This window comes from Salmo salar, chromosome 02 (assembly GCF_965601325.2).
Source record: "Salmo salar chromosome 02, fSalSal1, whole genome shotgun sequence".
Classification (NCBI taxonomy): domain Eukaryota; kingdom Metazoa; phylum Chordata; class Actinopteri; order Salmoniformes; family Salmonidae; genus Salmo; species Salmo salar.
In genome coordinates this window covers 61,556,382-61,570,212 of record NC_138292.1, presented here as the reverse complement: position 1 = coordinate 61,570,212, position 13,831 = coordinate 61,556,382, and the positions used below count along the sequence as shown (strand labels likewise).

At 43.0% G+C, this 13,831-nt stretch overlaps 1 protein-coding gene across 1 annotated transcript in view; it reads left to right on the top strand.

Moving 5' to 3' along the window:
• The first annotated feature begins 12,691 nt into the window (after positions 1–12,691).
• Positions 12,692–13,831, top strand: part of LOC106586800 (VPS10 domain-containing receptor SorCS3) — a 206,897-nt gene continuing 205,757 nt past the window's right edge. The window contains exon 1 of the mRNA XM_014174489.3: positions 12,692–13,662. Coding sequence (XP_014029964.2) covers positions 12,934–13,662 — 729 coding nt within the window. The 5' untranslated portion in view covers positions 12,692–12,933. The remainder of the gene's footprint in view (positions 13,663–13,831) is intronic.

Sequence of the window (13,831 nt, the reverse complement as noted above, 5' to 3'; positions counted from 1 at the left end):
GCTATTTTTGCAATGCCTATTTGATTCTGAGTTCGGACATACAGTACCACAGGAAAGTATTCAGACCCATTTGACGTTTTCCACATTTTGTTACGTTACAGCCTTATCCTTAAAATGATTAAATAAATAAAAATCATCAGTAATCTTCACACAATACCTCGTAACGACAAAGTGAAAACAGGTTTTTAGAAATGTTAGGAAATTGATTTATTTTAAAACACAGAAATACATTACTTACATAAGCATTCCGACCCTTTGCTATGAGACTCGAAATTGAGCTCAGGTGCATCCTGTTTCCATTGATCATCCTTGAGATGTTTCTACAACTTGATAGGAGTCCACCTGTGGTAAATTCAATTGATTGGACATGATTTGGAAAGGCACACGTGTCTATATAAGGTCCCACAGTTGACAGTGCATTTCAGAGCGAAAACCAAGTTATGAGGTCGAAAGACCTTTGCTTCATACAGTTACACATATGCTTTATTACACAATTTAATTTATGGATTCTGGCAATGACATTTCAGCTGGAGCTTTTGTTGCGAGTGGCATGTTAATGACTGATCGGTATCTCAATTCATTCTTAGTCTAAATTGCTCTACATTTCACAATGTGCAAACCTCCACAATCAACCTGATACCCCAAATAAACCATTTTGGATAAGCCTAAATTAATTATGGGCATGGTTGATCACCCCCTTCCCTCCCGGCACTCATTCTCCTGGGTTTCAGTTCGTCCTCCCAATGGCACATGTTCAAAGTGGATGGCCCTTGATAATGTCTCTCCCCTGAGCCCCCACTGTTCTTTACAGTCCATTATGTCTTGTCCATTTTCCTACCAGTACACCAGCAGCATGAGAGAAGTTTGGACGGGATCTCTCTCCATGCTCACTCCACGTGGACTCATGCTGCACTCCTGAGAGAAAAGGCAGTTGATAACTTAGACTGGGTGCTGTGTACAGGTTACTGGCCCGGACACAGGTCTCACGGTAGAAATGGTGAAGGACCATACTGAACTTCATTGTTGCCATTACTTCAGCCAGAAAGGAGGGGTTTACATTGTGTTTTTCAGTACATTTCTTATCAAGAGAATTTACATGTGTGCAACCAAAACTCAGACATCAGATACCTCAGAGATTTTCATTTGTGTGCCTTTTAAGGTGGATCCTTTCCTCAGGAAGCCTTTCAAAAGGAGAGATACAGAATCATTGTTAAACATGTCAACAAGAAAAACGTGGTAGCGGACATTCCATAAGTCTTGGAAGAAAGAAAATAGACATCTTAATCTTATTGAACATGTTGCAATGACATGCAGTGCTTTGCGAAAGTATTCACCAGCCTTGGCATTTTTCCTATTTTGTTGCCTTACAACCTGGAATTAAAATATATTTTGGGGGGGTTTGTATCATTTGATTTACACAACATGCCTACCACTTTGAAGATGCAAAAATATTTTTTATTGTGAAACAGACAAGAAATAAGACAAAAAAACGGAAAACTTGACCGTGCATAACTATTCACCCCCCCAAAGTCAATACTTTGTAGAGCCACCTTTTGCAGCAATTATAGCTGCAAGTCTTTAAGGATAGGTCTCTATAAGCTTGGCATATCTAGCCACTGGGATTTTTGCCCATTCTTTAAGGCAAAACTGCTCCAGCTCCTTCAAGTTGGATGGGTTCCTGCTGGTGTACAGCAATCTTTAAGTCATACCACAGATTCTCAATTGGTTTGAGGTCTGGGCTTTGACTAGGCCATTCCAAAACATTTACATGTTTCCCCTTAAATCACTCGAGTGTTGCTTTAGCAGTATGCTTAGGGTCATTGTCCTGCTGGAAGGTGAACCTCCATCCCAGTCTCAAATCTCTGGAAGACTGAAAAACGTTGGCCTCAAGAATTTCCCTGTATATAGCGCTATCCATCATTCCTTCAATTCTGACCAGTTTCCCAGTCCCTGCCGATGAAAAACATCCCCACAGCATGATGCTGCCACCACCATGCATCACAGTGGGGCTGGTATTCTCGGGGTGATGAGAGGTGTTGGGTTTGTGCCAGACATAGCATTTTCATTGATGGCCAAAAAGCTACATTTTAGTCTCATCTGACCAGAGTACCTTGTTCCATATGTTTGGGGAGTCTCCCACATGCCTTTTGGCGAACACCAAATGTGTTTGCTTATTTCTTTCTTTAAGCAATGGCCACTCTTCCATAAAGCCCAGCTCTGAAGAGTGTACGGCTTAAAGTGGTCCTATGGACAGATACTCCAATCTCCGCTATGGAGCTTTGCAGCCCCTTCAAGGTTATCTTTGGTCTCTTTGTTGCCTCTCTGATTAATGCCCTTCTTGCCTGGTCTGTGAGTTTTGGTGGGCGGCCCTCTTCCATTTTTTAATGATGGATTTGATGGTGCTCCGTGGGATGTTCAAAGTTTCTGATATTTTTTTATAACCCAACCCTGATCTGTACTTCTCCATAACTTTGTCCCTGACCTGTTTGGAGAGCTCCTTGGTCTTCATGGTGCTGCTTGCTTGGTGGTGTCCCTTGCTTAGTGGTGTTGCAGACTCTGGGGCCTTTCAGAACAGGTGTATATATACTGAGATCATGTGACAGATCATGTGACACTTAGATTGCACACAGGTAGACTTTATTTAACTAATTATGTGACTTCTGAAGGACCAGATCTTATTTAGGGACTTCATAGCAAAGGGGGTGAATACATATGCACGCATAAATTTTCTGTTTTTAATTTTTTTTACATTTTCTGAAACAACTAATTTTTTTTTTCTTCCCTTCACCAATTTGGACTATTTTGTGTATGTCCATTACATGAAATCCAAATAAAAATTCATTTGAAATAACAGGTTGTAATGCAACAAAATAAGAAAAACGCCAAGGGGGTGTATAATTTTGCAAGGCACTGTATGTTCCTGTGACATCAGCTAGCCAAAATATGAAACCTGTTTAACAAATCTGCAAGGCCCTTGTTGGCGCTTGCTTATCAGCTCAATATTCAGCACTAAAACATTTACTTGGATCTATTTCAATTCTGGAGACAGTTCTACGTTATGGAAACAAATTATTGTTTTAGATGACCTTCTTACTTACTAAATCACTGCTGCTACCCAAACTATAGCATTGAGTAATAATAATAATTGGAAATTGTCAAAACCATCTTACCTTTGTTATTCATACCTCTGTCCCAAATTTCCCCACTGTGTCCCTTACAGAATGTTTTTTTTTTCAGTGAGTACTGGCGACTATCTATTATTCCACAGGAAACTTATCTCTAACCCAAACACCAGATGGCGGCCGTTAATTTAATTTCAGTCCCAACGCTCACCCCTCTGTTCGTCAAGTGACCTTATCCTCTTGACGGTCGCCTAGGATAGGGGGCACCACAGCGCATTTTGAAAAAAATGAGTGCCCATTTTAAACGGCCTACTACTCAAACTCAGAAGCTAGGATATGCATATAATTAATACTTGTGGATAGAAAACACCCAACGTTTCTAAAACTGTTTGAATGGTGTCTGTGAGTATAACAGAACTCATATGGCAGTCAAAACCCCGAGACAGATGGAAACAGGAAGTGGAATTCTGAATTGCGAACTCAACTTCATCACGTTGCCTATTAATCACACCGTGAGCTATGGTTCATTGAGCACTTCCGATTGCTTCCACTAGATGTCCCCAGTCTTTACAAAGTGATTTGAGACTCCTACTGTGAAAACTGAATGAATGAGACGCAGTGGAACGTGGTCACACGGAGAGGGCCATCACCATTATGACGCCGGCGCCCCTGGTTACCCTCCCCTTTCGAAACGTTTTGAAACACAATGCAATCATCCTCCTTGAATCTTATTGGCTCTCTTGTTGAAAAACGCCCTGAAGATTTATGTTATACAACGTTTGACATGTTTGAACGAACCTAAATGGGAAAAAAAATGCATTTTCTCAAAATGGCTGTCCCGTGGCCGACGGAGCATTTGGATCAGCTTTCAGACGCGCTAACAAGAACAAGCTCTTGGAACATAAAGGAGTAATTTTTTCAAACGAAAATACATTTGTTGTGGACCTGGGATTCCTGGAAGTGCTTTCTGATGAAGACAACCAAAGGTAAGGGATTATTGACAATAGTATACAAGACTAGATGTGATATGCGATTGTTCCAAGATGGCGCTGACATGTAACGTTAGCCTATTTTTCAGAGTATCGCATCCCCTTTCATCGCAAAGTATGATTACCCGGTAAAGTTAATTTTAAATCTGGCATTACAGGTGCTTTCAAGAGATATTCATCTATAAATCTTAGAATGACAATATTACATTTTAAAAATGTTTTCGAATAGTAATTTAGTAAATTGTAGCTCTGTTTCATCGGATGCATTTGAGGGAAAATAGTTAGTCACCGTTACGCACCGATGTAAAATGCTGTTTTTATATATAAATATGAACTTTATCGAACAAAAGAATGCATGTATTGTGTAACATGATGTCCTAGGTGTGTCATCTGATGAAGATTGTCAAAGGTTAGTGCTGCATTTACCTGTTTTTTGGTTATTTGTGATGCATGTGGTTGGTCGGAAAATGGCTTTGTGGCTACTTTTACGATATAATCCTCTAACATAATCTAATGTTTTGCTTTTGCTGTAAAGCCTTTTTGAAATCGGACAACGTGGTTCGATTCAGGAGAGGTGTATCTATAAAACGATATAATTTGAAAAAAATATATATATTTTTTTTAAATTAAATTTTGTTATGCTAATGGCCATATGATTTTTCGCTGGATGTCCGTCCCGCATACGGGACGGAGGCCGCACAGGGGTTAAATTGCAACATTTACTTCTTGAAATTACTAAGACATTGCGTTATTAGAGTGCTATCTGAAAGCCAGTTACCATTCACTTTGTTACTTAACACTTATTTAATGTCTATTATTTTAAGATTCATATTCAATGCTTTGGAGGGATCGATACGTATTAACTCTTCTGGCACTGTCTATCAGTACCCTATAGATGGCGCCCTTTGTCACGTCCTGACCATAGTAAGAGGTTATTTTCTATGGTAGAGTAGGTCAGGGCGTGACAGGGGGTGTTTTGTGTTTTTCTATGTTTTGTATTTCTATGTTTAGTTCTAGTTTTTCTATTTCTATGTTTTTTTGGTGGTTGATCTCCAATTGGAGGCAGCTGGTCCTCGTTGTCTCTAATTGGAGATCATATTTAAGTAGGGGTTTTTCTTCCTGGATTTTGTGGGTTATTATATTTTGAGTAGCGTTTGTTTCTCTCTGCGTCACGGTTTGTTTTGTCCATTCAGTTATTTATGTATTGCAAAGTTTCATGGATTTAATAAAATGTGGAACTACAACCACGCTGCACTTTGGTCCACTCCTTTCGACAGCTGTTACAGAATAACCCACCACAAAAGGACCAAGCAGCATGGTAAGGAATGGACCTGGGAAGAGATTCTGGACGGTAAAGGACCCGGGAGGCAGGCTGGGGAGTATTGCCGCCCGAGGGAGGAGATTGAGACAGCTGAAGCAGAGCGGCGTTATTATGAGGCGCTGTACCAACAACGAGGCAAGTGCAAGAGACAGCCCCCCCCAAAAAAATTTGGGGGGCGCACACAGTAAGCACACTCCCTGTGCTTACTGTGGGGGGCGAGTGATCGAGCAAGCACCATGTTATGCTGAGATACGCACTGTGTCGCCAGTGCTCAGCTACAGCCCGGTGCGCTCGGTGCAAGCTCCTCACAGGTGCCGTGCTTGAGTTGGCATTCAGCCAGGAAGGGGTATGCCTGCTCAGCGTTCCTGGTCTCCGGTGCGTCTTCTCAGCCCAGGTTATCCTGCGCCAGCTCTACGCACGGTACCCCCAGTTCGCCAACATAAACCTGTGCGACCTGTCACAACGCCTTGCGCATGTCGGGCTATGGTGGTTATCCAGCCAAGACGGGTTGTGCCAGCCATAAGCTCCAGACCTCCAGTGCGCCTCCACGACCCAGTATACCCTGTGCCTGCTCTGCGCACCCGGCCTCCAGCGATGTTCCCTAGTCCAGAACTCCCAGCGACGTTCTCTAGTCCAGTGAGACCTATTCCAGCTCCACAAAAGAAGCCTCCAGTGATGATCTATGGTCCGAAGCCTGTAGAGATGATCCATGGCACGAAGCCTCCAGTGATGATCCATGGCCCGGAGCCTGTAGGGATGATCCATGGCACGAAGCCTCCAGAGATAATCCATGGCCGGGAGCCTGTAAGGATAATCCATGGCAAGAAGCCTGTAGGGATGATCCATGGCCCGGAGCCTGTAGAGATGATCCATGGCATGAAGCCTCCAGTGATAATCCATCGCCCGGAGCCTCCAGTGATGATCCATGGCACAAAGCCTCCAGCGACGCTCCCCAGTCCGGAGCCTCCAGCGACGCTCCCCAGTCCGGAGCCTCCAGCAACGCTCCCCAGTCCGGAGTCTCCAGCGACGCTCCCCAGTCCGGAGCCTCCAGCGACCGGCCTACAGCCCGGAACCTCCTGAGATGGCCTGCAGCCCGCAACCTCCTGAGACGGCCTGCAGCCCGGAACCTCCTGAGATGGCCTGCAGCCCGGAACCTCCTGAGACGGCCTGCAGCCCGGAACCTCCTGAGACGGCCTGCAGCCCGGAACCTCCTGAGACGGCCTGCAGCCCGGAGCCTCCAGCGGCGGCCTGCAGCCCAGAGCCTCCAGCAATGATCTACAGTCCGGTTCTTTCGACGACGATCCATGGTCCGGTGATACTAAAGAAGAAGGATCAGCGGGTGGAGCAGGGGTGGAGCCCCGAACCGGAGCCGCCTCCTCTGCTGGAGGTTAAGGTTATGTGGATTGCATTTGAAACGTCATAAACAGGAGTTGCCCACCCTACCCTCCCTTTTGTTTTTGTTTGTTTTTGTTTAGGAGCATTCGGAGTCTGCACCTTTTGGGGGGGGGGCTACTATCACGTCCTGACCATAGTAAGAAGTTATTTTCTATAGTAGAGTAGGTCAGGGCGCAACAGGGGGTGTTTTATGTTTTGTATTTCTATGTTTAAGTTCTAGTTTTTCTATTTCTATGTTTTTTTTGGGGGGGGTTGATCTCCAATTGGAGGCAGCTGGTCCTCGTTGTCTCTAATTGGAGATCATATTTAAGTAGGGGTTTTTCTTCCTGGATTTTGTGGGTTATTATATTTTGAGTAGTGTTTGTTTCTCTCTGTGTCATGGTTTGTTGTTTTGTCCATTCAGTTATTTATGTATTGCAAAGTTTCATGGATTTAATAAAATGTGGAACTACAACCACGCTGCACTTTGGTCCACTCCTTTCGACAGCCATGACAGCTATGTCCACAATAAGTCTTGCACCTGAGACAGCATAGACAGGCAAACAGATGCAGTTTCCATTTTGCCTACTCACAAATTGGTTTAGAACGTCATCATTTGGGATATCAAAAAAACTTCATCTGGAGTACAAGAAATTGTAGCCTTAACTTTAGTTAACAGAAAATCGTGTTCAACATTCATTGGTTCTATTTATAGTTTTATTGGTTAGGGGAAAGTCAAGTCCCGTACCTTTACCAATAGCGGATATACGCCAATCTTTATCTGAGACTCTATTTCCCAGACTCTTTAGACAGTCATACAATGCTTTAACCTTATCTTTATATACTTTTTACACCACCTACGTATGTCTACGTGTGGGTGCTTACGTTGTATATAATGATTATTATTATTATAATTTTCTCCATTGTTACTTTATAAAATCTCTAGAAACCCAGCATACTTTTCTTCACCAATTCCTCCTTTAGACTAGTGTTCTATTCATACAGGGGTTTAGATATTTACACTAATTGTTCTATTTAACAGCATATTTGGGAATTGTACTTTCTCACTTCATATCTTCATACAGAATCCCTTTATAACGTTAAAGATCATAAATGCCCACAGACATCCACACCACTCATGTGCATCTATGACTCGAAATGCCTACAATAACACCTTGTGCTATTATCAGTGGCTCTCTGACCACAGACACTTCTCTTATAAATGCCAACAGACAATTGTTAATCGAGCCTCCTGCCCTAATGCTAGCCTTCTGAGACTAGCTTGCCTCCACTTCCTATAGATATATAATAACCGTAAATAACATTTAGATAACAAAACTCAGCTCATAGAACTGTTTGGGGTATCCATTCAGATATGCACTCTCTCATATTACCTCTTTCACACTGGAGCTAGTCCCCTGAAGCTCTCATTCACTCAGTACTTAATAGTAAAAATCTCTTATTATACATATTTCAATATCTTGTTATAAAAATTTCAATCATACACATTTCGATCAATCAGCTTATTATCCAAATTTCAAACTTAAAAGTCATAATTTCAATACATTTATTATCAACATTTCAATCAGATTACTATGTCATATCTCACAATCACACAACTTTCACATCCACATTCACTTAGTACTATTCCCAAACACACTCAGTGATCACTCTTATTACCCCATGTGCATCTTCAATGGTTCTCTTGTCATTACTTCCTATGCACATATATATCTTCAATGGTTCTCTTGCCGCTACTTCCTATACATATAAATAACACCCTGTGTTCAAAAGCACCTTGTGTTATTTGTAGTGGCTGCACACCACGTAGACATTTCTTATAAATGCCTACAAGCAACTGTCAGCAGGGCTTTCTAGGCTACCGTTATGCCCTCGCTCTAGTCTTCTCATAAGACTAGTGAATAGCCTTCTCTCTATAAGTCTATAGGTGCCTTACTCGCTTTAAATGTAATTATAATTTTTTTTTACATACTTTGACTTACTGTCAAAGTTGCCGTCCCTCAGTTGTTCGCAGATGATGTGTCTCCTCCTGGGCAGCTCACAGTAAGGGTCTGGGCAGGTCTCGTCATCTTTTGGTCAGATGGGAATTTCACTCACGCTTCATAAAATGCGCCACAGGTTTTCCTCGCAGCCCCCACTGGAAAGCTCCACAGACAGAATCAATCATCCTGTTCGTTGACGCCAAAGTGTCATGGAAATTCTTAAACAGAGACAAACAAGTTCTGTTTGCATGATTTAGCTTATTCATCATTCATAATGAATTAATCATTAACATTTGCTTCATTCATGTGACCGACCAATACTAGGTCATGCATGTGACAGACCAATAACTCACGAGGCTTCTTCTCTCTAAGCTGAGACCTTGAGACTGAGATATCCCTTTCTCAAAACATGGTTCTGGGCGTACTGCCAAATTGCAGATACTGAGATTGAGGATTTGTTCAATCAGTCACTTGCATGAACACAGAAATTGGTTATTAGAAAAGAACATGAATAGAACACAGAAATTGGTCATTAGAAAAGCACAAACAGAAAAATGTCCATCACACATACTTTCAGTTTTTTCAGAATTCACTTCACTGCACATATAAATGGATGCTTGCGCACATATGCAACTCAAATACACAGCTGGAATGCCGATTAAGCTGTTTACATGTCCCAATAGTTTTATATATTGCTCAGAAAACCAGGTGTTTTAATTTGCATATGCTTACATCAATTTTGACCGTACGCTGATTAAGCTAAGCAGAGTAAAATGTTTTCATGACTATATCCATACTCGTCCTACTGCCAAAATCAATTTAACATTGAATTATTAGTGTGCATGTACTCATGAAAGCTACAAAACTGTCAGTGTTCAACTTTAACATGTTATGGCAATACAACAAAATAGATGAACAGGAATGACATTTCCTTAACAGCGGACCAAAAGCAGATACACTAGATGACCAAAAGTATGTGGATACCTGCTCGTTGAACATCTCATTTCAAAATCATGGGTATTCATATGGAGTCCCCCCCCCACCCCCTTTGCTGCTATAACAGCCTCCACTATTCTGGGAAGACTTTCCACTAGATGTTGGAACATTGCTGAGGGACTTGCTTCCATTCAGACACAAGAGCATTAGTGAGGTCAAGCTCTGATGTTGGGCAATTAGGCCTGGCTTGCATTCGGCATTCCAATTCATCCAAAAGGTGTTCGATGGGGTTGAGGTCAGGGCGCAGTGCAAGCCAATCAAGTTCTTCCACACCAATCTTGATAAATAATTTCTGTATGGACCTCGCTTTGTGCACAGGGGCATTGTCATGCTAAAACAGAAAAGGACCTTCCCCTAACTGTTGCCACAAAGTTGTAAGCACAGAATCATCTAGAATGTCATTGTATGCTGTAGCTTAAAGATGTCCCTTCACTGGAACTAAGGGGTCTAGCCTGAACCATCAAAAACAGCCCTAGACCATTATTCTTCCTACACCAAACTTTACAGTTGGCTCTATGCATTTGGGCAGGTAGCGTTCTCCTGACATCCGCCAAACCCAGGTTTGTCCGTCGGACTGCCAGATGGTAGAGCGTGATTCATCACTCCAGAGAGCGCATTTCCACTGCTCCAGAGTCCAATGGCTAAGACCTGTACACCACTTCAGCTGTGGCTTGGCGTTGCGCGGCCATGAAAACCCATTTCATGAAGCTGAGCCGTGTGTTGCTCCCAGACGTTTCAACTTCACAATAACAGCACTTACAGTTGACCGGGGCAGCTCTAGCAAGACAGAAATTTGACGATGCAACTTGTTGGAAAGGTGGCATCCTATGACGGTGCCATGTTGAAAATCACTGAGCTCATCGGTAAGGCCATTCTACTGCCAATTTTGGTCTATGGAGATTGCATGGCTGTGTGCTCGATTGTATACACTTGTCAGCAATGGGTGTGGCTGAAATAGCCAAATCCACTAATTTGAAGGGGTGTCCACATACCTTTGTATATACAGTACAGTGTATATCTTAAAGCCATGCCCCTACAAAGCCACACCTCCACTCTAGGAGGAACCCATTGCTACATTGAACCATTAAATGTTCCTCCAAGAAGCCCTGAACTAACTGAAGGTGCAAATATGAATCATTGACTAGCAATGGTTCCTTGAGGAACTCCAGGGTTTCCTTGAGGATCTCCAGGGTTCCTCGAGTCACCAATATTTCTAAGAGTGAACTTTTGGCAAGAACCATTTGCGAATAGGGTGCCATTTGAGGCACAACTTTGGTTATTTCCTATATTGCGTGGAGCCATTTGGAGGTGCAGTGGTTTTAGCCATCTTGACCACAACGAGACCACAACATATTCAACTTTATCGCTATACCAGACGCCATTGGAGGTCATGAACCTGTGGATTCTGTCTGATTCTCCCATCCACTGCTAATTTATTATAGATATGAAGGACATTCTGCATATTTCTATGTCTTAAGGTTTTCTGTGATGTTGGCTAGATTCTATAAGAAATTGGTAAGCTACATTCAATTTTGAAATGTCCAATGTGTTATAATTTTTCACATTTTGCCTGCTTCTTCTTGGGTTGATAAACACCTGGTGTCTTTTTCCAAATCATCCATCCCTCCCTATCCTCCTCCTCCCACTCCCTCTATACCTCCCTCCCTGTCCACCTGACTCTCTCCTCTTGGCGCTGGTTGTGTTTTACCACTGGGAATAGCGTAATTCCTTGCCAAATCCGCCCAATTCATTGAATTGATTCTGCGCTGGGCCTTCTCTGCACGCACACTAGAGCTCAATTTGAATGCCCCAGCCCAGTACAGTACTCTGCCGTCAGACTCGACTCAGCCGCCAGCTATGTGCCAGCCGCGTGCGGCTCGTTCATTTCTGGTCGCGTCTGTTGGCTGTCATGAGACATAAATGAGACATAAATGAAACTGAAGATTGTTTCATTCTTGAGCACGCAGAGATACAAGCATTGCGCACAGGTATATAACATAGACCTATAACAAACCACACCTCAAACTGCTATCTCAAACATACAGTTTAAAATATGCTTTCTATTTCCAAACAGAGGATGATGTCTGGATCAGTGGACGAGCTGTCCAATCAGTGGTCTATTCACATGAATATTTTTCATGACCAGTATACCCCACACAGTTCTGTTGTTGTTGTATGCCAACACCATTCCAACAAAGAAACATAGGTCATTAAAAAATAATCGAAGGAAAACTATTTCAGTCATATTGTAATTATAATTGTAGTAGGTCATATTTCATGGAAATCTGGAAACACTGGACAGTTACTTTAATACCTTTTCTCAAATAATAACAAGTTAATAACTGGACAATGTCTTTAATGTTCTGGTTGCACAAACATCATTTTTATTCTGCTGCTGATCTTTAAAAAATGCCATTGCTTTATTGCGCTAATAATTCCCTCTGTGCGCACATTAACCTTTATGTCATGGCATAATGGAACGTCTAAGTGGCAAGAGTCTAAGGTGTCAGAGCACCTGCTACATTAAAGTAATTTAGATGCATTTCAGGAAATACAGTTTCCTTTGGACAGGAGTACATTAAAAACCAATTACTTTGATTCGGGTTAATAAAAAGAATGAGTTCTTAAGCACTGTGAACACTATAATGTGTTGGACATCCTGGTCCCTAATCACATCAAGCATCATTATACAATGACACCATTGATTTGACTTTGATATGAACATAGTCAGATGTTCTCTTTCTGGTGAAAGCTATGTTGAATAGGTATTTATCGGTCATATCATATTCGATTACTAGTGGGCTATCACCTCCAGTGTGAAAGCCACGGCGCATTTCTCTCTCTCGCTCTCTCTCCCGTTCTCAGCTCTCGCTCTCCTCTCTCTCTTGCGTTCGCGTTCTCTCAAATGCTCCCTCTCATCCGGGCGCACATTCGGCAGCTCGGCTTCGATACAGCTCCTCCCCTATGTGGTGGCTCCCGTGACCAGCTCCTTGAACGTGAACAGTTTAGCTGAAGAGCGCTTTTCTAAATACCACGACAATCTCACCGACTTCGGGAGGAGTTGGTCCTCGGTTGGATAAGGTTTTCCCGCTCCGTGTGTTGGACCAAAGTCTCTAACTATACCAGCAATGGATACTTGGCTTGGCTTCTGCCCAGGCTTGCACTTAACTCTGTGTACCTGGCTTCTGATCTCCGCTCATACCCAGCTAAATGCCAAGGCGGAGATAACTTGCGCATCGTGCCAGTCGCTGGTCCAGCTACACCTGACGGAATTACAGCTGGATATCGGTACGCACGCGGCTGATGGTACGAGGCAGGCGGCCAAAGCTCTGGAACAGGTCCGGCTGGAGCGGCAGCTACTCGGAGTTACTGACCAAAATACTGGAGTACCAAGCGACACCCAACAGGCAGGTGTTATTGTGAATGAGCCGAGATTCACTGACGATGGAATTACCCCAAAAGTCGCTCTGGAAGATTTAACTGGGTCTAGTGAAAACGAAGAAATGTACCGTGGTGAATATAATATTGGGGTGAATGATTTGGGTAAAGTCAATAATGGTGCTGAGGATGTTGCGTTACGGAGAGCGAAGCGAAGCGGTCCCGAACCTCCCGAGTTTAGGGAGAGCCTTAGGACCGGTGGCCCCGGTTTGGAAGGAGAGACATCGGATGAGAGAAGGAGTCCTGGTCCTTTACTGGACGGACACAGACTGGGCCGATCCGAATTCAAGTGGAACAGGGACGAGGGTCGAGGGACTTCCAGAGGTGATGATCCCAAACTAAGCAGCACTACTTTCGCCTTGACCGGGGACTCAGCGCATAACCACGCAGTGGTTTACTGGTCGGGGCAAAACAGCAGCGTAAGTGATGATTATTCACCATTTGTCATGTGCATTTGTATTTCACAAAATAAACCATTTTATATTATGAAGCACTACGTTTCGTCAAGGACTGTAAAGGCTTATTATATCCAAACTGTGTTGCGCACGGAAAAAAAAAACGCTTGTTTTAGCGAGTTATTTGTCCACT